This window comes from Fusarium oxysporum, chromosome 3, assembly GCF_000149955.1.
Source record: "Fusarium oxysporum f. sp. lycopersici 4287 chromosome 3, whole genome shotgun sequence".
Taxonomy (NCBI): Eukaryota; Fungi; Ascomycota; class Sordariomycetes; order Hypocreales; family Nectriaceae; genus Fusarium; species Fusarium oxysporum.
The window spans coordinates 4200225-4223463 of NC_030988.1; the positions used below are offsets into that span (position 1 = coordinate 4200225).

The window sequence follows — 23239 nt, forward strand, 5'->3', positions numbered from 1 at the left end:
CGAAGAGGGCCGCGGTGATGATTTTGAACCTTTTAACCTAGAATATCGTGATTTTCAGATCAACCGTCTGCCCCAGCAACCACTTGAATTATTCCAGCTTTTCGTGCCTATTTCCCTTGTACAGTCATGGGTCGAATACACCGAAGACTGGGCTTTTTTTGCGCTGATAATGGCATCAAAGATAGCTGGAATACCCACCTTTCCGACCACTCGCGGTTGCACGCTTGGGAAGGCATCTCCACCGCAACGGCTTATGTATGGCTTGGGGTCCTTATTTACCTAGGAATTCATAGGGAAATATCCCTCAAGGGCCATTGGGAGGCCCCTAGGCTAGGAGATCAGCGACCTCTTCACTCGATCATCAAGTTCATGCCGTTACGGGAGTTCGAGCTGACCACACAGTATTTCCGCACTTTTGACTACACCAAGCTCGATGTGAGGGTTGAGAGCGATCTTCCAAAGACCTTCCAAGCGGCTGAAGAGTGGTCTGAGCATATACAAAGGGTGTCTATCGAGCACTATCTTCCAGGGACTAATCTGACTGTAGATGAGTGCATGGTGCCGTTTACGGGCAGATCAAAAGAGACAACGCTCGTCAAGGGAAAGTCCACGCCAGTGGGGTTCAAAATCTGGGTTATTGCGCAACAGGGCTACTTTCTGGAGTGGCTTTGGCATGTGAAGGCATCACCAGTTACGGCTGTAATGGTCAAGCTAGAGGCACCGACGCCGTACGGCAAGAAGGGAAAGATACGGACCGAGATCCATCTTAGCACTACACAGAGTGTGGTAGTTCACCTACTGAAAAGGCTGACATCGCAGACACATCACGTCTTCACGGATAACCTCTTCTCGTCGCCGCAGCTCTTCCGCCTCCTTCGGCAGCTTGGATACGGGCTACAGGCACAGCACGCCCTAATTGCGGCATCACCACCGACATGAAGCTGATAAAAGAGACCGGGAAGCTTCCTAATGGCAAGCAGCTGTTGTTTAATAAGGTGTATTTGATCCCGACGAAGGATAAACAGGTATGGACAACTTTACCTATATTTCACTTACTAATCTATCTTTTTTCCTTCCCTCTAGGTCCTTCAAATTGCCTGGAAAGATAGCTCTGTGGTGCTCTTCCTTTCAACTATGCACGGCATAACCCCTCTTAACCGCACACCAAAAGAGAGGAAGTTGCCCGCCAAAAGAGGCACAAAGGCAGAGGCACAACGCCTGAAGGAGGTCTTCAATGGAGATCAGGCTAGGATAATCCCTATTCCTTCTGTTGCCGCTCAGTATAACGATGAAATGAATCACGTAGATCGCGGCGATCAGATAAGATCCTATACCTCATATCAGCATCTTTTCCGGCGCGGTCCTTGGCAGGCGTTGCTTTGGTCTTTTCTCCTTGACGTTGCACTTGCGAATAGCTTCATTTTGCAGAAGAAGACCCGGCAGCCGCATTGGAAGCCCTATACCACGCTTCAAGACTGGAAAGAGGCTATTTATAACGCCAGTTTCAACAAGTACGGCACCGATAGCGGCATAAGGAAGAGATGCCGTACAGGGAAGGAAGAAGACAGCGAGGATCTTGAAGCACGGCAAGTTCACCTACAAAGAGATATCAATCATATCCGTAGAGGCAAAAATTCCGACTGCCTAGCTTGCAAAGGCTTCCGGCAAGGGCAGCCTCGACCCTTCAAAAAAAGAAGCAAAAAAGGAGGTTATCTACAGCCGATATCAGGAAATCAGCGGCGGTCACAGACCCGGTACGGCTGCAAAGTATGTGAGATAGCCATTTGTAACACAGCAAGCTGCTGGTACTTCTATCACACGCAAAATTAGGTGTGTGGGGATGTACCTTGAGTTACGCTAATTTTGATTGGCTCTAGACCCCTGTCTTGACCTCGTTGCAGTCTTGTGCTGGTCAAAGAGATAAGATTCTGGCTAGAGTGCTCGGAAAATGATTTATTACATTACGTTAATAGCAGACGTAGTCGGAGTGGCCGAAACTCTAAACTAGAGCGATTATAATGGCGATGGGGTTATCCAAAAAGCTCTAGATCGGGACATTAAAATTCCGACAAGATATTTCACGGGATCAAAACAAGAAACTTATGATAGGCCAGGATGCAGAAGTAGCTTAGGCTTACAGAGGCTTTACCAATGTTCCTACGGCATTGATATGTGGAATAAAGAATGTAAGGCCCAACGCAACCATAGCCGCTCTTTATATGCATATCGGAGTATAAGCCGATAGGGGTACCATAAATGCAAGACTAGATCTACCTTCAAGCATCATAAAAAGGTGCGAATATGACTAGCATGGAGGTGCAAGCTTTAATCGATAGCCATGGGTATGCATTGATCTCGAGTAGTCTATGGCTATGTGAATAGATATTGGCGTACATTTAAGATGACGATAGTTAAGTTGATAAGACTCCAGCATAAGCTGGAGATTACCGTGATGAAAGTACCAAATGTCATTATGGGTGGCATGCAACCTTACAATGTGGATGCCTCTTTCTTCACCATAAAGGGAATTCTTTTAAAGCGTAAAGTCCAGGGACTTGGAAGGTTATCGCCATCAACGCCTGGTAGCGGTCAAACATTCTTTGCGCAATTCTATGGGAGGCCACTGTCGCCGGTCGCCCTACCGCAAAAAACAGTAGCTAGTAGTCCAGGTTATGTGATAAATATATGATAGGGACAGGCTTTCATGATATATTTAGAGTTATGCCCTAACCAGATTAGAAACAGTGACCTAAGAATCAAGAGGGCCAATACAACAGACACAATAGCACCCACACAGTTTGCACAGGACTGGAAACATAGAGTTCGAAACGGCGCCACAGTGCGTGTACCGGCCAGTGGCGTGCCACCAGTTCAAGGCAGATGGGCTCGGAGTTGACCATCGGGGTGGAATCTTTCAGTATAATCAATCTTTCATTCCCGCCCCGGATGATCACATATATAGGCTGGCTCAAGAAGTCCTCAATTACAAAATCAGCGCCTTCTGTTACAAAAGACGCGATGATCATCGTTGAGGACCTCATCTCGCAACGCAGGTTGTTCCGATCTGAACTGTATTGCAGACAGTGTCGCGTAAGGTGAGAGGAGTCATTCTGAAGGTGTCGGCATAAATTTTCGTAATCATGTTACACCCGGCCAATGCCGATGCCGCGCCAGTCACGCCAGGCTGTTTTATCAACCGACAGATCATACTAGATGCGCCTGATGCCGGTCCTCGCTCCAAGCTTCACCTAACCATATATCCAGCCTTCTGGCGCGTCACACTTTTCAGCAAGCTGGCGCAGGTGATGTTAAGAACGCAACAACAATCATGACTATAGCAAATATGTCCCAAGTCCCAAAGATCAGTCCCGAATGCATCCAATCAAAGGAACTGATCCAATTACTGCCCATAATTATGTTTTTTACATGTTTTTACATCTTTTATGCCTTTCTAATAAGTTATGAGTATGCCATCCCTAGTCAGCAAGTATCAACGCCTCTATTTCACGAGCTAAGTATGGGAAAGGCTCAAGAGTAGGAACACCAGACAGAATCAGATTCCGGTCCAAAGAGATTCCGTGGGCGACCCACCAGCAAGGAGCATGAACTCCGAGATTAGCAACTTGCAGCGGCTGGACTTAATAGCTCCACCGCGGACGTATAAGCAAGTAACATCAGAGATGGAAATCGAGGGCCCAGGAGAACATTGGGCCTGGCCCGACGCGCTTGTAATCTGGTAAGCTATTCAAATCATTAGACAGATTCATTCTTAAATTAACTGTTCTTGTTATACAGCGCGATATGCTTAGAAACTATGACAGGTAGTGATACCGTCCGTCGGTTACCCTGCGGGCATACATTCCATTCAGGTTGCATCACTCCATGGTACCTGGGGCAACATTATACCTGTCCCTTATGCGTATCTCAGTTCATTCCATCAGAGCATACACATATCAGAACAAACAGGTGAAAAGCATACGGCGTGGTGGTTCATCTACACCGAGTAATTACGACCTCATGAACTGGCACCTGTGCTAGCAGTACATGCTTTCGTGGCTCAACTTCAATCCAGCAAGCAGAGTTTGTATCACATGGTCGAAGTCATATTGCTGTATTTTTAACTTTATGGCTAGCTATCAATCATATGATACCTTGCGTATTCACTTAATCTAGCACAGTTTTGTGGAATATATCGGTGAGTTCCGTGGTTCCTATTATATGTCAAAGCTACTATTAAAAGTAGTAAGTTATCTCGAATTCCTGACGCGTATTAACGTATGGATGCTAAGCCGGCTCACCTCTGCTGATTTGTATTCCCGAATATACTACTAACCATGCCTGTTATTGAAATCCCAAAGGAGCAATGGGCGCAAGTACTCGAAAAGCCCGGCGGCCGTATGTGTCTCCTTGTCTATCTCAAACTTGGTACGCTAGACACTAATATCAATTAACAGTGGTAGTTCATAAGAAAGTCCCCGTGCATATGCCAGGCCCTGATGAGGTACTGGTTAATGTGAAGTATTCAGGCATCTTTCATACCGATTTACATGCTATGATGGGCGATTGGCCACTGAAGAGGAAGATACCTCTCACATGATTAACAGAGCCATTGAGCTAGCAGATCAAATTGATTACTATTGCTCAAAGGAGAAGGACCTTAAGCTTGATTCGCGTATGCTATATATCCAATTGAGAGGACAACTCTAATAGTCTCTAATTTCCGAACAAGAGTGGGCTGAGCTGAAAAGATTTGCAACTTCCTCAAATCATTCACCGATGCCACCACGGCTGCAGAAGGTCACGCGCATGCAATCGATCGAACACTACCCATAATGGACTTCCTGTTTAACAAATTTGAGGCTGCACTGATCGAGTACGTAGATGACGCTTTTATGGCGCTTTGTATTGATGCTGGAAGGGCGAAACTCGACGCATATTGCACTCCTACAGAGCGGTCGTCTGCTTATGTTGTAGCTACCGTCCTTAGCCCTTATCGAAAGTGACACTACTTTGACACCGCCTGGGAGGGAAATCCTGAGTGAATTGAGAGCAATAGGTCTGCCGTAGAAGATCTCTGGAAGTCTCGTTACGCACCAGTCGCCAAGTCAGCGGAATCATCAGCCCAGTCCTTGGTTGAAAAGACACTAGTGGAGAACTCGTTTCTTGCATGGGAGGACGAACATGAGGATCCCGAGCTTCCTACCCTATTTGACGAGTATTTGGACTATATATCAGCCCCAAGAATCAAAGTCAAAGATGTACGAAGGTGTTGGCCTGAGGGTACACAACAAACGCTTTAGATATCCAAACCTTTCCAAAATGGCGCTCGATCTTTTGTTACTTTCTGCGATATCTGCTGAGCTAGAACGTCTCTTCTCCGATACAAAAATAACCCTCCAAGATCGCAGGAACAGGTTAGGGATTGATATAATCGAAGCAATTGCTTACATAAAGTCCTGGTCGAAGACGGCGGCCAATACATGGGCACCTAGGTGCCCAAATAAAATAGCGCACCAGGTGCCCAAATTATGTCAGCAATCGTCGCCCTGATTGGCCAGCGCGCGTTTGACATGACCGACGCGACCTGCGCTCTGTATGATAGCAACACAGCCAACGAAAATGGACCAAAGCCACCGGCTTGCCTTCCCGGACGATGCCCTCCCGCCTGAAGGCATATACAAATCCCGTGAGTCTCTATTGGCAGCCATTAATTCTTGGGCGAAACCTCGAGGTTATGCGTTCACGACGGGGAAATCATTAAAGACGTCAAGTGGCCGAATCAAAGTCATATTTGCCTGTGATCGAAATAAACTCCCACCGAGCACATCTATTACACGCCAACGCCGCACTTGTAGCCGAAGAACCGGCTGTAAGTTTTCAGTGCTGGCCAAGCAATCATTGGATGGAAATACGTGGGTCCTAAGCCATCGACCAGACAAAGAGTATGCCCACCACAATCATCCACCGAGTCCGGACGCGTCTGCACACCCGGCGCATCGCCAACTTAACGAGAGAGATGCAGCAATTATTTCGAGCCTGACAACTGCTGGCGCTGCTCCTCGAGATATCAGGACGTACCTCCATAACAGTTCAGATACCCTTGCGACGCAGCAAGACATCTATAATCGGATCGCGGCAACGAGAAGAGATCTGCGTGAGGGCCAGAGCAGTATCCAAGCGTTAGTCGACCAACTACAGGGAGAGGGCTTCTGGTGCCGGGTTCGATTGGACTCGGATAATCGGCTGACAGCCATATTCTTTGCCCACCCTGACTCTGTTGCATATCTGCAAAGCAACCCGGACGTACTGCTATTGGATTGTACCTATAAAACGAACAAGCACGCCATGCCGCTGCTTGACATGGTCGGAGTTGACTCTTGTCAGCGTTCCTTCTGCATCGCATTTGCATTTCTGTCCGGTGAATCAGAAGAAGACTATTCATGGGCACTTCATCATCTCAAATCACTCTACCATCATGAGCTCCCTTCTGTAGTCTTAACTGACCGATGTCTCGCTGCAATAAATGCAACTGCAACCTGGTTCCCTTCCTCCAAGGCCCTGCTTTGCCTCTGGCATGTTAATAAGGCAATCCTGCAGTATTGTCAACCGGACTTTGTGCTGAAAAGTGGCGCCACAAGCGGCCGGGTAGAGGACGAAAAATGGGACGAATTCTATGGTTTTTGGCACACTATTGTGGATTCGCCAACAGAAGAGATATTCAGAGAGCGCCTAGCCAAGTTCGAGCTCAAGTACGCCAAAAGATACCCCCGGGCCGTTGGGTACATCAAATTGTACTGGCTCGAGCCGCACAAAGAGAGAATCATTAAAGCATGTTGTTATATTCCTTTTCTAGAATTCTTTTGGTAATGTGGCCACCTCGAGGTAGCTGTCCAGGGTCAGATATAGAGATCGGAAAGCTAACAATTGCCATCTAGGGCCGAAGGAATTCACTCCCTAATCAAATCATACATCAAGACCTCCACATTCGACCTCTTCGATTCTTGGCAGGCCATGCGCCATGCGGTCACCAACCAACTGAAGGAACTGAAGCACATACGAGCCTCTCAACAGATACGGACACCTTTGGATATCTCTGGAGGAATGTTCGAGGCTGTCCAAGGTTAGGTTTCCCACCAGGCCCTGCGCAAAGTGCAAGAACAACGGAAGTTAGCTTTGGCATTTCCCCAAGCTCCCTGCAGTCAGTCTTTCACCTCCTCACATGGGCTACCGTGTTCTCACACCTTGAAGAGACTCGAGGAGGAACAGCGCAGCCTTTGCTTGATCATTTTCATCCTCACTGGAACTTAAAGCGAGGCGCGGATCGGCCCCGGCCCATACTAGAGCCACGTCGAGCCCCACAGCAGGGCATCATCAGGGCGAGAGGTCAACCTGCGACGAGCACCAAACGAGAACCCTCTGGATTTGAGATCTCTCAGCCTGGCAAGAAAGCGCCCAGCACATGTAGCAGATGTCATGCTGTTGGTCACGCGAGGTCCTCACGAGCGTGTCCTCTGAGGTTCCAGGATTTGCTCATTCAGGAAGCGCCGGCCTCGAAGTCAATCCCGCAGCCGGACGTAACCCCGGTCGCAGTCCCAAGTCTGGCTGACCCAATTGAGGCGATTTCAGTGAGCCAAGGGCCTTCAGTAGTTGAAGGCATGCCAGTGCTAGAATGTATTGCGGAAGCTACTGCACGCTCTCCCGCTACTGCACACACCCCACTTGCCCAGTCTTCACATACTGTACAAGTTTCGCTTACAGCTCCTCAACATTCTGACGTCCCAGACTGTCCCGTTGGAACTGTGTCAGGCCCTTCTGGCAAAGAATATCTGAATCACGAACCATCCGATTCGCGCAACCTTCCTTCGCAACCACTACTGAGGTATGACTCGCCAGAAGCCATATTTGGAAGATATGTCGCTGCAAGAAGCGCGTGGTATGCGGCGAAGCCGGCTGGCAGCATCAAAACAAATCAGCAATATCGCAGGGCGATGGGGCTTCCACTCAGGTACGACAAGCAGAGCTACGAGTGGTGTCTGGACTACAAACAGATGTCCAAGCGCTGTATCACGTCAACAGGATCAAGAGAATGGACGAAAGAAGAGATGATGGCGTATTTGGATTGGAGTAAGGCGGAAGATGAACGCATCGAAGCCCAAGTTGTTAAGGAGATGGGAAAGAATCCTCTAGCAAACAAAAGAAGAGGCATGACAGAAATATGGCGAAAAGCAGAAATGGATAGTATAGAGCAAGAAACCTTATATGCAGCGGAGGATAAGGCAGAACTTTGTATTGTTGTCAAACGGTAACTAGTTGGCTTGTCCTTTGAAAATATTAGAAAACAGCATTATAACCTTAGACCCGTCGCTGGCCAATCAGGGCGACGATTGCTGACATAATTTGGGCACCTGGTGCGCTATTTTATTTGGGCACCTAGGTGCCCATGTATTGGCCGCCGAAACTTCTTAGTTATACCTGGAGCCACCACGGTTGCACTTGTGGCCGTCTCAGCTTTTACAGCTCCTTCCGTAGTATCCAAATCCTAGCCACCAACAGATCGGATTATCTTATTCATACCGTCTCAACAGTACGGCAGGTGGTACCGCATGGTACCTACATGCGGCGGAGCTGTATCTTTCCAATGTGGTAAGAAGTTCGATAGCTGGGCTGTTATCTTCCGGCAGCGCAGCGAATCTCGGGTCCGCTAGCTCCATCGATCCACAGTAGTCTTTGATGTCTTTCACTACTCTGCCTTTCAGCTGATGCTCTTGTCGACGGTGCGACTCGATGCCGGCACCGGGTCGAACAGTTGCATAACCCTGACCCCAGAATGGCGCTAACTAACCCTAAGCACCAATCATTGACTCGGCTTCGACCAAGCGATAAGGGCGCAATTTGTTGACCCCGCAACCCCAGTTTGGTGGACGATTTGACTCAAATCGCCTGCGAATAGTGCAGGCCCGGTGGCCCCTCAATATTCAGGAACCAATAGTGAATAAGACAGCACAATGGCTTGGCGCATATAACGGCGCCGATGCTCGAGTACGGATCAAAGTCTTGGGCCTCAGACATAAGCAAATGCTTTTGTCTCATAGACAAAGGGAAGTGAACCTCCAATCATGGCCAGACCGAGAGTCGAGAATTTCGAAACTAGCAAAGTACAATCACTTCGTATCACTTCGTATCACTTCGTATCACTTCGTATCACGTGTAACAACAGACGGTGAAAACGGTCCTAGACGAAGGCAACATGACAGGATACAGCTACATTCAATAGTTCTATCACGAAACGGCAAGACTACTGACCACAGCATGTTCAATGGCCCCATGGCTGGCCGATCAATGGTTATTACCATATACCCGGGTCACCTTGCATGCGCATTGACCCAACCACCGACTTCCGCTGATCCAGCGCGGGATGCAAACCTTAGCACAGACTACATTTATGTCTTATCTAGTCATAACCAATGGTCGGAGATGCACAGCGTTGCTACTGGATCCTCGGCATGAGTCTTATCGGCGAAGCTCGGGATGCCAAAAAATGTTGATTAGTCTTCGTCTCCGGACCCGGTACCTGGGCCGGAGATCAAGATCGACATGATCCTTCATCAAAATTGAGATCTTAGTGATGGTCATAGAGACAGACGAAGCTTGGCAAGAATGCCAAGGACCAGCCCCAGAGAATCTCACTAGATATTCAGCTCCAGGAACTCAACATGCATTAATGACGTCGACTTTCAAGTCGCGCATTGGTCATTCCCTAAAGCAGCAATAAGCTTTACGAGAACCAAGCTACTAGGAAATCTAAGGAGATTGCAAAAAGGACGGTGGTTATACTGGGGAATCTAAAAATATCTCTGTGCAGTTCACAGCGACGTTGACAGTAGTGGAAATGGACACCCGCTCTTAGTAACCAACGGTCACCTTGTTCGTTTCGGGTTTGGCCAGGGCCCATATTGAGTGCCACAGGTAATAAACGGCCAGTCATACTTGGACACAGCTGCCGTGGGCATCGGGGCTAAAGTGAATGGTGGAGTGGAGGACTAGAGTTTGGACTACTGCAAGCCATGCCAATAGTCTTGCCAGTCTCCTCGAGACCCCGGGTGATTTCGATCCGACCCCTTCGTGCGGCCATCCCACGGTACTTATCGTATCATATGGTATCTTCAAATTGTCTCCGTTTGATACCAATAGTAGTTCTGGTCTCGATCAACTGTAGTAGCAAAACGAGCAGTGACAAGACTCCTAATAGTCTTGAGAATCACCATTGTGCGTATATACCTATAGAATGATTCATCTTGCTTGTATATTATCCGATGAAAGCTTCACAATCTTGGCCACCTTGGCACCAAGACAAATGTATCCGGCGCCTGCATCTTCCTTACATCAGAAAGAATAAGAACAGCATCCAACCCCAAGTCAGTCCGATAGACGCAAGTCCGGCGCTGATCGAGTTCGCACCTGCAGTTGGAACGGGCGTTGGAGACACAGGTGCAGGTGCAGTTGGTGTCGCGACAGGAGGCTGAGTGGGTACCTTGATATGCAGTTGGTCCACGATCGTCTTACGGAGGGAGGTAGGCTTACAACAGGTGGAGGAACAATGGGTGCAGTAGCCGATGCTACAGCGCCCGACTCGACGGTCGTGGCACTGGGCAGTCCGGAGGCAGACTCGGTAGACACACCGGCAGCCTCGCAAGGGCGAAGACCGGCAGAGATCGCAGCTTTATTATATTAGATCATGGTTCAGCATAAGGATAGATGGGCGTACCAGCGGCGTCAGATGCACTGCAGCTGGTGTCGACGCAGCCGACAAACGATTGTGCAAACCTTTGGGCTTTGCAGACGCAACCCGGGTCCTCAGAGCCACACTTGCTGTCTTGGATGGCCTTCAGAGCGCATGGTTGCTGCGTTGGATGTCAGATTAGACTCAAAGCTGCAGTGAGGGTAGATCAACTTACTGCGCACTGGGGGAGAACAGAGCCGCCCTGCCCACCACTCTCTACGCCACTCTGGGTAGTGGTCTGTGCCAACACAGAGGAAGACAGGAGAGCAGTGACGAGAAGGAAGAAGGATTTCATCTTGAATCAAGTTGAGGGTAATTTTACGTTATCAGATGGCCGTTTGGTGATCAGTCTGATATACTGTATACAGGAAATGCTGTATGGGATTAGGCGTGATAGGATGGCGACAGTGAATTTCTTGCATCTGGAGGCTCTCAACGGAGTCTGGGGAAGTGTCAGCTTATATAGAGGAATCGTGCTTCAGCTGGTCCAATGAGAGACAGAGGGTGCGATGAACACTCGATCTGCAGTCAGTCACTACGCGAGATAGGGCGTTTGAGGGGGTAGAAAGATCGGCATGCACATGTAACTGACAATTCTATTTCCAAGGTCCAAGCTCAATCTCACGGGCCAATAATAGCGGCGTCTCAGATGCCGGATGCAAAGCTCGGAGCTTACCAGTCGAATCGGAGCGGCCAAAGGGCTAGCCGAGGGGATGAGCTCGGGCACATGTCTGGTGTCTGGTCATGCTAACGATTTCTAGTGGAGAGATTGTTCAGTAATTGTATTTAGGAAATGTTGAGAAGAGAATATCTGGTTATTGCGTGGATTGTATCCTTGGGACCTGGTAATCCCGTCAATTCTCATTGTTAAGTCAAAACAAGCTACACACATAACAATATTCACTCAATGCTTGTCTCAGAGGCTAACTGCAATTAGGTGGCTGCATCATATTTCCCGACACCTTAGCGGTATACTTTGTACCATGCAGTAGTACCCCTCCACCGGTAAGAACCCTCTGCCAGTAAGCAAAGAAAATTGTTCATACAAAATTCACTTTTTCAATCTTGAAAGGAAAAAAATGAACAAAAACAGTACAAGCAAATTTATTTCCATAATTCGAGTTAGAATCGAATGAATTTTGATATTTTCTCGGTCTTTTTACTTCACAACCTGTGCGGGTGCGTACGACGGGTAATTCTTCCGCCTCCAAATTTGGACCTTCATCCTCTTGCATCCCTCCCACCTCAATCACATCCTCAATAGCCCCTGTTTCTTTAATTGCTTAGTTTAGCCCGGAAATAGTTTCTCCAGCCACTAGAGCTTCGACTAATGTCATGAAATTCTTGTTGGGATTGGACATCGCCTTCCTCCTCCTGCTTTTACTCAACCCGCTGATTTCCTCCTTCATACTGGCGTTTTATGCCGTTATCAAGGCTGCCTTTAGAGTTCATCGCAATAAATAGCCTTCGAGGCATTTAAAGCTCCATGAAATAGTAGTTGGAGAGAATGAGACCATTGAGCTGTCAGGTAACACCAATATATGTTGTTGAAAAAGCAAGTAACCATCCACTCATCCTGGATTTTAAGTCAGCAACATTTATGCTTCAGACCAGGTATATGCTCATTAATTCATGACTTATACAGCCATCTAACATAATGAGCCTGGAACCAGGCTCATCTTCTGGTTGCGCTTGGGGAGATAGACCTCTCTGAGCCACTCGACTGCGATATGGTTGTCCGTCCAGCCGTTGTTAGAAGTGATGTAATACCAGTCGGCTACCTTCTTGAACTCATTGATAAACCGGTGTCGCTGAAGTTCTTTGCCTTTGAACATAATACATTGTTTCAGAAACGGCCATCTGCAGTCACGGCTTCGATAAAGCTAGTCCAAGCACGGGACTGAAAGCCAGTGAGGACAGCCTTCCTCTTCAGATCACTGCTCTAATAACCAAGGAATCCAAACCTATATTCGCAATGTATTAGTGAGTTTTTGTTGTTTATATTGCGCAGTAGTGCTGGGTGAAAATGTATTTTTGTAAAACTTGATTGTTTCTTATTGAGCTGAGAGTTATTCTCGGGTTTATGTATCTAGATAATTGTATCTAGGACTTTAAACTTTAAATCTAGGACTTTCAGACTAACAGTCTGAATCCTGAAGGGAAGGGGGATTCCCGGATTTTCCAACAGTTTTAGAACAAAAACTATAAATACTCACCAAATATGTTCCTACTCCTTTGGAGTCCGGTGTGCCTGTGGATCTCTTGATCGGTACATTATCCTGACTGCCCGTCATGAGGGTCAGGTGTCGACCATGTAGTTCATCCGGCAAGCATCTCGGCGCTATCGCTGTTGTTTCCAGGTCTCCCGTGTGTATGTTCTGGTCAATCAATAAAGTGTTACCAAGCAGACACATGCTCTCCTAGCTTCGCACGGAATGCCTAGAATAAATAACTACCTGGACAAGATTCGAGCAGCAGAATCGGAGATGAGTAACTGTGGGCAAACAGTCGAAATGATGGGACACTTTCTATTTCGGTGTACGCAATGTGACGCGCAGCAAGATGGCATGCGACGACTAGGACAGAAAATAATGGGAAACCTCTCGTACTTTGTGGGGGAAAGGCAGCATCAGATGGCCTTAGATGGGCACCTTGACTTACACCCTGGACACGAAGAGACTCGATGCAAACCAAAATGGATGACTCACTTTCCAACCATATTTCGAGGCCAAATCTGACGATACCACCACCAAAGGGCCTCAATTTAGCAGACCAAGCTCTAGTTGCTGAGGATAGGAACCCTTGGAGAAACTGGCCTTCGAGCAGGCCTGTCACAAGGTCAAGTGTGACGAGACTAAACTAGCAGTGAGGAGCCTGGGACTTCCCGGGAGACGCGAGCAGAAATGCTTAGAACTAGGAATAGCCTAGCGTACTTGGCCCTACGAGTTTAGTCCTCCCAGGTGGAATAAATTTCATTCATTCGTTCATTCTCACGTCATATTGACACCATTTCATCAATTCGATTCAGGTTACGGGCTAGAAGCGCCGTAATTCACTTCTCATGAAAATTGGCTTGAACTTGAATTGACCGCCGCACTGGGTGCATCACACCACCGGCACGAGAACACAGAGGTACCATATTGCCGGGACTTTGAGTTCCCTACCGTTACATAATGGTCTGGACCCGATATCAACGATTGAATTTTTAACCTTACAATCGAGCACATCACGACAGATAGCATCGTGGATCGACTCAGATAACTAACGACAACGATTTCGACGACCTCCTTAGCTGCCATTTAACAAAAATTGTTATAGAGACCCGGTCTGTATTCCGTACCAATTTCACTCGCTCAGTGTCAGACAATTGGCTCTACGAGGATCTGAGATGGCATCAGGAAATTAATGAGGATTATCTGAGGAACAAAATCTTAATGACAGGATGCACTGAGTCGTGCAGCTCTTTATACATAAATCAAAGCGTTGTCTGTTCTAGGCAGTAGCAGCTGCCACCCTGAGGTCATGGCCCGCAGCCATCACCGGCCCCGCACATGGCAGCGACTGTATATTGACCAACAGAAACCTCTCATCTCTATTCTCTATCCTCTCCTTCATTTTTCCCTATCATTTACCCTCCTCGTCTCCATTTCCTCTCCAGGGCCTTCCCTTGGCTAACCAAATCCTACCTTACAACCCGATGGGAATAACGACGTGCGATAAAATCGTCTTCAGTAGCCTCCAAAAGCCGATCCTCTCATAGTGTAATACAGCTCGCAATCTCATTCATACACTTATACCCCCAGATCTCAACACTCTCGCCCAAAGCCCACAGCATGGATAATTACCAGAAGTTGGAGAAAATTGGCCAAGGTACGTCTGACCCTCGCTCTGGGGCCCTGGCCACATTTATGCAGCCATGGTATTTTTTAGTATATTCCTATTTAATTGCCGGACTAATTAAATCTACCAGGTGCCTGCGGTGCCATTTACAAGGCCCGTGACCTTGCCAATGGGGAACGAATTGTAGCATTGAAAAAAATCCGTCTCGAAGCCGAGGATGAGGGTGTACCGAGCACTTCCATCCGGGAGATTTCTCTCCTCAAGGAACTGCAGCACCCTAACATCTTGCGTCTTCTGAACATCGTTCACGCTGATTACCACAATCTTTACCTCGTTTTCGAATTCCTTGATATCGACCTGAAAAGGTACATGGAGACCTTACCGGTCAGTGACGGTGGACGAGGCAAGGTGCTTCCGGAGGGGTCATCGGCATACCTCATGCAATTAGGCATGAACGACACGGTGGTCAGAAAATTCATGTACCAGCTTTGTGCTGGCGTTAATTACTGCCACTCCCACCGTATCTTGCACCGAGATCTGAAGCCCGCTAATCTCCTCATCGACAAGGAAGGAAATCTCAAGTTAGCCGATTTTGGGTTGGCACGAGCGTTTGGTGTGCCTCTGCGCCCATACACTCATGATGTCGTGACGCTCTGGTACCGAGCACCTGAACTTCTACTGGGCGCAAAACAATACTCGACGGGTGTTGATATGTGGTCTGTCGGCTGTATCTTTGCAGAGATGTGCGTTCGAAAGCCGCTATTTCCTGGTGACTCTGAGATTGATAAGATCTTTAAAATCTTCCGGTAAGTTTATCGCCCTTGCATATGCTGTGGGTGAGAAGTCTGACGTTGATCCCCTAGCACATTGGGTACTCCTACGGAAGACGTTTGGCCTGGAGTTACCTCGTACCGTGATTTCAAGTCCTCGTTTCCTAAGTGGCAACGTAACTACGATCAGGCTCTCTGCAATAACCTCAACAAAGCAGGGCTCGAACTTCTCGATATGACGCTGATCTACAATCCGGCTGGACGCATTTCGGCCAAACAGGCCTGCAACCACCCTTACTTTGAAGGCTTTGTTGCGTAGTCAGGCCAGCTGAAAATTTACTACAAGTAGGGGAACTGCCACATATTACCACTAGGTTCATGCGACTGGATATGAAACGTGGACCATACTTTGGGGTTGTGAATCTGATTCCACATACTTCTCGCCTGATTCTATTCTATGCAACTCTCGCTTGACTCTACTGTGTTCACGGGCGACCATCGAGTTGATCGAAAGAGAAAGAGGCCGTCTTCTAAGAAGTCAGAGGCCAAGCCGATACAGCGCTTTTTTTTGGTGACGAAGCTGTTAAGGTAATAAAATCCCCGACAGTTGCTGCCGCTTATAACGACGAAATGAACCATGTTGATCGAGGTGGCCAGTTGAGGTCATATTATGCCTATGATCATTCCCTCCGCTGCGGCCCTTGGCAGGCACATTGTTGGACCTTCTTCTTGATGTGGCCCTTATCAATAGCTATATTGCTTAACTACACAGGCCCCAGCCAAACGGGAAGGGGTATATGATTCATGGGAAGAGGCGAGAGTGCATTTACAACGCCTGATTCAACATATATCAAGAAAGTCAGTCAAGGAAGAGGTATCGCGAAGGGGGCGAATCCGACCCTAAAATATAGCAAAAAGAGCCCCTTGTCTGCCGGCACATGAGGTTGGACTACTTTGCATGTCAGGGCCTTCGACAAGGCCAAGTGAGGTCAAAAAGCCAAAAAGAGGGCCCCTTGGGGAGAGTGACGGCAATGGAAGAAGGGGACAGACTGATTATTGGTGTAGCGTGTGCATGGTTCCTCTTTGTAGCTACGGGAATTGCTAGTACTCCTATCATAAATAGAAGTTAGGTAGGCAGTAAAGTACCTCTCGTTTGAGGCATTTTAATTCGACCGACCCCGCTGTCAGTACCAGAATTGAGGCTTTGATGATGGTACGTCAACGTCACCCTTTCTAACTTCTTGTGGCATCTCACGTGTCTGGCTGGAGTATATGTTAGGAAAGTTCAATTACTATTGGACAATACTGACTGCAATGACGTATTCATGATTTGAGCCGCCTGCGGTGTGGTGATTTCACATGTTACTTTTGAGACAACTTCCTTGTCGTATCATGATTTTGAAAACTATGATGGTACAATTTAGGTCCTCTGAGGCATAGGAAGAGCGATATGCTCGGAGTCATTGGTTTTTCTCACATGTCACTCCCCGCACTGGCACCAGTGTCACCATATCTTGGATGACCCATGAACCCACGGCCATATTCGTCATAAACAAAAGTCAACATTGAATCACCAATCACACCTTCAACATGTAACACAAATCCCTCCTCCCCCATCATAACCTAATCTACTAAACCTCCACCTGTCAGGATGCTTTTATCTACGCCAGCTTCTTGCTGTGTTGTCCAGCGGAAAATCACGCATTGCAATCGTTCGCCTCATATATCATACCACACGTAAAATACAGCTCTTCGACATCTATTTCTCCCAGATTACATACGAAAAGGACGCCCCAAGCGCGGGCTCTCAACCAGTCTCCAACCAGTTTCCTGCTGTTTCTGCTTGCATTCCGTCGACACCTGACCCCCGCTCGCACGCAGACACATGGAGGCAAGATCAGAAGCCATAAGTGCCCCGGTAATGCCACTACGATCGCGTAATCCAACCCAACAATATCGTGGTGTGACGTCCATTTGTTCGGTCACTCCAAGAGATTCAACTTTACATAACTCCAAAGATAATAGTATCTTCCAATCATTTGGCAAGGATTTCAAGACTTCCAAAGGCTTGCAAGAATGCGCCAGGCGGATTTTGCGATTGAATACCCTGCCATCACAAGCCACTTCGAAAAAGAAGCCCCAGGGCGACCCTCAACATGGGCATCCCAATTGTACTGCAAACGGAAGGGCCACAATGAATCAACAACACACTGGAGGACTGAACTGCGCTTCCTCTGCGACAACGCCCAGTTACACGGCGATTGTTACAACCGATGGAGGCCACGTCCAAAGAGGGGGAGAAAGGATACAGCAACAGTCACGTCCGGCTCTGCATGTATTCGGTCATCGTCGTAGTGCCGAAAAGCAGCCTTCGTTCAAGACTGTTCATTTTGGCCCCGATTTGGAGCATGTACGCTACTTTTCAAACACCGACAAACCACTGACAATCGACACTAGTTCATCATTTGTGAGCATAGATCCACTCTTGGATGAAAGGATAATCAACCAGCAAGTAGCCCCGTCGCCTCAATGGGAAATCTTTACATCTAACTTCCCCGATGAGGATTCGACCCGAAAGTCGATGGATGTCAGAGTCCAAAGAGTCTATTTTTCTAGCCGTCGCATGACTCTCTATGTCCTTATCGTGGCAGCCAGCTTGGACTTTGAAAATTCAATCATTTGTCGTTTTACGCGAGATTATTGGAAGACGGTCTCCGAAACCTCAGCGCAGTATTATCGTGCGCCAATCTCTAGGAGTGGGCAAAATTACTACAAATTTGTTGTTGGCATTAGGCTATTTGATGCGGATGAGCTTGACTCGAGCCCTTTGTTCTTTTGTGTGCGATATATCGTCAATGGTCAGGAAAATTGGGATGATAACTCAGGCGTCAACTTCGAGGTGGATTTCAGAAGAAAGCTTGACTAGAAAGCAATATCATTTCAAGTATAATCAAAGCACTAGAGCGCACGCCATGTCCCGCAGTGGATTCCATCAGGGACCCTAACGAGCTGTTTCCAGGGGTCCGAAGTCACGCTCGAGGCACTCCTTATGTCAGATCATTATCATATGTCGCTGAGTTCTCTGTGAGTAACAAGATATAATGGCTGATGGTGCTAGTTTTTGATACAGCTATCAAAACTGCTTGTCAGACGGGTATGCTGGGGTTACTGAACAATATTACCACTGCCTACTGTATTATCTGGGGGTTTTGCTAGTTTGATATCAGCATTGTGGAGCCATGAGCTTTGGAAACAGGCTAATGCTTTGACCGAGGGGTTTTGGTAATCTATCAAGTCACCCGATGGAGTCGACGTTAAAGCTGACTTCGGTGAAGAGAGAGCTGATTAAGGGGAACACTGTGAGCACAACACCTTGAGCGATTGAAAGCATTGTCATGATGAAGTCTGGCGATTCTGAAGCTGGTGATATGGATGAAGAAGAAAAAGAAGACGAAGAGGACGAAAGGTTTAAGCATGACGAAAATGAGGGCCAGAATGGGGAGGGTAGCGCGATGGGAGAATCGGACGAAGAAACACCACCACTGATCAGCGCTGCCCACAAATCAAACAAATCAAATCCGGGATCATATTTAAGATATTTGACAGCCTCCGGTACTGGATGTGTTGTTTGAAATACTTGATCAAATATTTCAAACATTTCAAATCTCAACATCTGTGCTCTCCATACTACTATTTCCAATCTCCCACTGGAGTTCATCCCTCCCACCCGCTGTCGCCCCTAGCTTCACCACGCCATGCCTAACCCAGTTCTTGAGGCATTGTAACTTCTCCAATGTTTCCGTCGCCATTGAGAGCCTCTGCGACGTCAACGTCAGCTTGGCCAGGCTGAATGACCTCTCACAATCAGTCGCCATCGCCGGTATCGCAAGTATATCGAGAGCCAGCTGGCTGACCATGGGAAACTGCCCCCGCCGACCCATCCACCATTCAATTGGATCCTCAGTTTCTTGTGGCTCTAGCCGCAGATATCGCTCCAGCTCGCTACTCATCGCCGTAGTCTTCGCTGTCCTGCTTTTAGCCCATTGCCTAAACACACTAGCTTCAGATGTCTTTCGTGGTACAATTGGGAATGCCGCTCTCTCCACAATCGCCTTCTGCTGCTCATCCACCGGCCGGCTGCAGCGGTACCAGCGGTCGAGGTAGTCAGACAGTCCAATCTTGGCATCCTTCACCCACACAAGCTGCTCCTCTGACGCCCAGTTCACCTCCAGATAGCTCATGCCGAGTGACGGGTTGAGGATAATGGATGCGGCGAACAACGGTGTCTCTCCAAGCTTAGTGTAGCACTCATTAAGTTTCTGCCAGGCGGTTATGATGGACAGTCTCAGATAGCGTCAGTGATCCTTCCCCATGTCATCGATTCCCGATGATCCTGATGACTTGCCTGGTCCATCATCGCATTGTCCCGACCCACGACCTGGCAAGGAGCTTTCCATTGACTTTCGTGGATGCATATCCATCTCGCAATCTCTAAACCTAGCAGGAAGCTGCCGATTTCGATCCGGTCGCCCTCGGGCCGGTTCGACTTGAGAATCTGTAATCTCTCCCACTGCGTTGTCTGGGACAACATGATGGAACAACTTCCGATCCTCCAGGTGTTCCAGCAAGTACTCCATGCCTGTCATCACCTCCCTCGCTACCCCAGCCCTGCGTTCTCATAGTTTGCAGATAGAATGGCTCAAGGATATGTTTGATCTCTGCCAAGAGTCTCCAGTCATCTCCCTTCAACATGTCGGCCTCGGGCAGCCATTTCTCCACCTCTGGATGAACCAAGAACGCCCTAATGTCTCCCTGCTTGACGAGCGCTCGAAAGATCTGAGATAAGTGGAGTTCCATCTCGTGTCGTTGTTCATGACGACCTCTAGCTCCGCCGTCGACTCGCCCGCCAAGAGATATTCTTGTGCTTCGTCATTCTCGCGCGAGATCTTCTTAAAGAGCTCGCTCCTCTGAGGAGATGACCTGATAAACTTGACAACATTGTGGAGCTTTCCTACCAGCCCTTTCTCTCTCCAGTGTCGTAGATCATCCTCGTGGCGACCAAGGAAGTTGAAGACCTGAGATTCAGCCTGTTGGAAAATCTGGGAATCCCCCTTATCTTCAGGATTCAGACTATTAGTCTGAAAGTCCTAGATTTAAAGTTCAAAGTCCTAGATGAAACTATCTAGAGATATAAAACCGAGAAGAGCTCTCATCTCAATAATAAATAACCAAGTTGTATAAAATATACTTTCACCCAGCACACACTGCGCAATATAAACAATACAGCCTCGAAAGCCTCAAGATCTTCGCCGTACAGGAAGGCGCGAGCAACCAGGTTCAAGATGCGTCCATAGCAGCGCATACGCCTAGCGCGGGATGTCCACCAAGCTCATTTCTGCATCGAGATCTCCGTAGAAGTTCAGAAGACAGGTGTCGTTGGAAGATGCGTTGTCCGAGATCACTGTTCCAACTCGATCCTCTATCTTCCACTCACGCACAACCTGCCCAAGTGTCACCGCGAGATTCTCTCCGCTATGACACCCGAGCTGGCGTCGGAGTGCCAGTAGGCGCGACTGGTGCTTCCCCTGGCGGTCAAGAAAATGAGCCATGACTGCCATGACAGCGTGTCGATTCGGTGATGTCCACAGGTCGAACCTCAGATGAATTTTGCTAAGGGCATCCGAGAGCTCCTGCTTGACCCTGTCCTTCTTGGTCTTGTACATGTCATCCAACAAGCGGCTCATCGATTGCCGGCTCCATGATATCTGATCAGATAGATGAGGGTCAAGTTGCCAGGCGAGCTGCTGAAAGAACGTATCGCTAAAGAAAGAAAAGGGAACATTGGTATTGATCAGAAGTCCCAGGCTCAGTTCTCGGATCATCGCGACTCTAGCACGCGGCACGGCGCTGTACTGCAAGCGCCGTCGCTTAGGCCGTTCAGTCTCATCGGTTGACGGGTCTGTGTCGGCGCCTTGACTGCTCTCGAAGATCCTGTGGAACCTACGCGTGGTCAATGATGCTTAAGCTCGCCATGTCACATTCTCATACCTGCGGAGATGGTCAGCTGCCGAACTCGTAGCAGCAGCGGCGAAGAACTCAGGCTGACCCTTTGCGTCGCACAAACGGCAGGCCCAGTAAGGGCTTAACGGACTGTTGTTGGTGTCGATCTCAACGACAAAAAATCCGTGGCGCTTGATCCAGCTCTTCCGGCCCTTCGAGCCTTTCCGAGAAAGGGGCTCGTCTAAAACATATCGTTTGTTCCTCCATACTGCTTGTGGAAGATCCGCAACGGTAGGGTGATCTGGCGATGGCGTCTGCGTCGCTAGCTCAAATTGGATCGCCAAATTTCTCGGTGATCGGAGGAGAGCAAAGGCGGAGGGTGGAGAAGGAAGCATGATGTCGTTAAATTTCACCAGGTTACGCGTCGATCGATAGGAATAGCACGCGTGGGCGAGAAGTAAACAAACTGGCACCGACGCGGTTTGATGCTGTGGGGGTGACAGACAGAAAAGTTAAGAGGCTACTTTCTCCTCGGCCGATGATAAGGTCCTGCCGAGGGTAGACCACTAATAGAGGATCTAAGTAGCGACTATGATTGGTCAGATCAGCTCGCCAGCTTTTAGCATTAAGCCGGTTCCGGGTAGGCTGCAAGGACGCGTTCCCCCAGCCCGATAGATCATATCGCCAACCTCATATCCTGTATCAAATATATCAAATGTCATGTCAAATCGAGGCATCTCTATTTGTTTGATTTGAAATAAGATTATGGCATATTTGATTGATTTGTTTGGCAGTTTGTTTGATTGGATTTGATTTGTGGGCAGCGCTGTCTTTCCTCTAAGCCTTCCCAAGTAAATAAGCATCTTCTTACAATTAGCAGCCAGGTTATAGCTTACTATGTAAGTGCAGAACATAAGAGGCGGCGACTGGAATTACCATGCAGTACACACCTACCGGCATGCAAAAAAAAAGTTTCCCCACACAAAATGCCCAATTTCACTTACACAATATTTGACCACAATTGAAGCTATTAGCATAGAATAATTTCTGTTGTATTGGGGAATTCGTTTAGTCTGATATAATCACATTGCCTTTTTGATTATGTATGCAGCATGGTCGCACGGGACTAATGTAAAATTTGTCAAAACATCTCCTTTGACACCCAGCCTCTCCGACGCTCCTTCTAATGTTCCCGACGCCAGCCCCTAATACTCGCTTTAAAAATGCCACGCGTGTCTTATACAGAGGATGAAGTTGCTGAAGCAATGTTAGATGTCACAGATAACGGCCTCTCGCAGAATAAACCCGCCCAGAAACGTGAGATCCCTCGGTCGACTCTTGGGGACCGATTAAGGGGCTTACCGTCTAGGTCAAAGGTCACACAACCTGCCCAGCTGCCATCCAAACCTGAGGAGTGTAGATTAGTCGCATGGATACTTCGGCAAGAGGCCTTAGGCTATGCTCCCTCTCACAGTCAAGTTCGCACCACCGTCAATGCCCTCCTACGACAACAAGGAAGGGAAAAGCCTGTCAGTGTACATTGGCTAGCCAGGTTCATGAAACGACATCCATCCATAAAGACAAAGATAAGAAAACGCCAGGAGGCGTCGAGGTCCGATTGCTTTACCCGACCGTTGTCAATTGGTACTTTGATATTCGGGAGAGAGAGTATGGCTGGATGAAACCCGAGAACACGGTTAACGTTGATGAGGGCGGTATAATTGCTGGATTTGGCGAGTATCTGTCGTTTTGACCAAGGATTCACCTAATATATTGCAAATCTAGGCGTGGATTCTTTGATTGTCGGCAGTAGTGATCCCAGGAAGAACGCCTTCCTTAAAGGCTCCCA

At 48.1% G+C, this 23239-nt stretch overlaps 6 protein-coding genes across 6 annotated transcripts; 4 read left to right on the top strand and 2 right to left on the bottom strand.

Annotated features, from left to right (window-relative positions):
- Positions 1 to 4334: 4334 nt before the first annotated feature.
- On the top strand, positions 4335 to 4597 carry FOXG_19418 (alcohol dehydrogenase; the record flags this gene model as incomplete). The annotated part of the gene is made up of 2 exons (XM_018399632.1): positions 4335 to 4395; positions 4455 to 4597. 2 exons carry the CDS (start codon positions 4335 to 4337, stop codon positions 4595 to 4597), a joined length of 204 nt encoding a protein of 67 aa, XP_018242873.1.
- A 235-nt stretch (positions 4598 to 4832) lies between these two features.
- On the top strand, positions 4833 to 5300 carry FOXG_19419 (uncharacterized protein; the record flags this gene model as incomplete). The annotated part of the gene is made up of 2 exons (XM_018399633.1): positions 4833 to 4999; positions 5057 to 5300. 2 exons carry the CDS (start codon positions 4833 to 4835, stop codon positions 5298 to 5300), a joined length of 411 nt encoding a protein of 136 aa, XP_018242874.1.
- Positions 5301 to 10378: 5078 nt separating this feature from the next.
- On the bottom strand, positions 10379 to 11075 carry FOXG_19420 (uncharacterized protein; the record flags this gene model as incomplete). Its single annotated transcript, XM_018399634.1, has 4 exons — positions 10379 to 10531; positions 10582 to 10718; positions 10766 to 10901; positions 10956 to 11075. 4 exons carry the CDS (start codon positions 11073 to 11075, stop codon positions 10379 to 10381), a joined length of 546 nt encoding a protein of 181 aa, XP_018242875.1.
- Positions 11076 to 14613: 3538 nt separating this feature from the next.
- Positions 14614 to 15709, top strand: FOXG_06842 (CMGC/CDK/CDC2 protein kinase; the record flags this gene model as incomplete). The annotated part of the gene is made up of 3 exons (XM_018385488.1): positions 14614 to 14650; positions 14751 to 15426; positions 15484 to 15709. The coding sequence occupies 3 exons, from the start codon at positions 14614 to 14616 to the stop codon at positions 15707 to 15709; spliced, it is 939 nt and encodes a 312-aa protein (XP_018242876.1).
- Positions 15710 to 17584: 1875 nt separating this feature from the next.
- FOXG_19421 (uncharacterized protein) lies at positions 17585 to 18316 on the top strand (the record flags this gene model as incomplete). Its single annotated transcript, XM_018399635.1, has 1 exon — positions 17585 to 18316. The coding sequence occupies one exon, from the start codon at positions 17585 to 17587 to the stop codon at positions 18314 to 18316; it is 732 nt and encodes a 243-aa protein (XP_018242877.1).
- A 733-nt stretch (positions 18317 to 19049) lies between these two features.
- On the bottom strand, positions 19050 to 21785 carry FOXG_19422 (uncharacterized protein; the record flags this gene model as incomplete). Its single annotated transcript, XM_018399636.1, has 5 exons — positions 19050 to 19734; positions 19792 to 20058; positions 20170 to 20537; positions 20775 to 21390; positions 21439 to 21785. The coding sequence occupies 5 exons, from the start codon at positions 21783 to 21785 to the stop codon at positions 19050 to 19052; spliced, it is 2283 nt and encodes a 760-aa protein (XP_018242878.1).
- Between the last annotated feature and the right edge of the window lie 1454 nt (positions 21786 to 23239).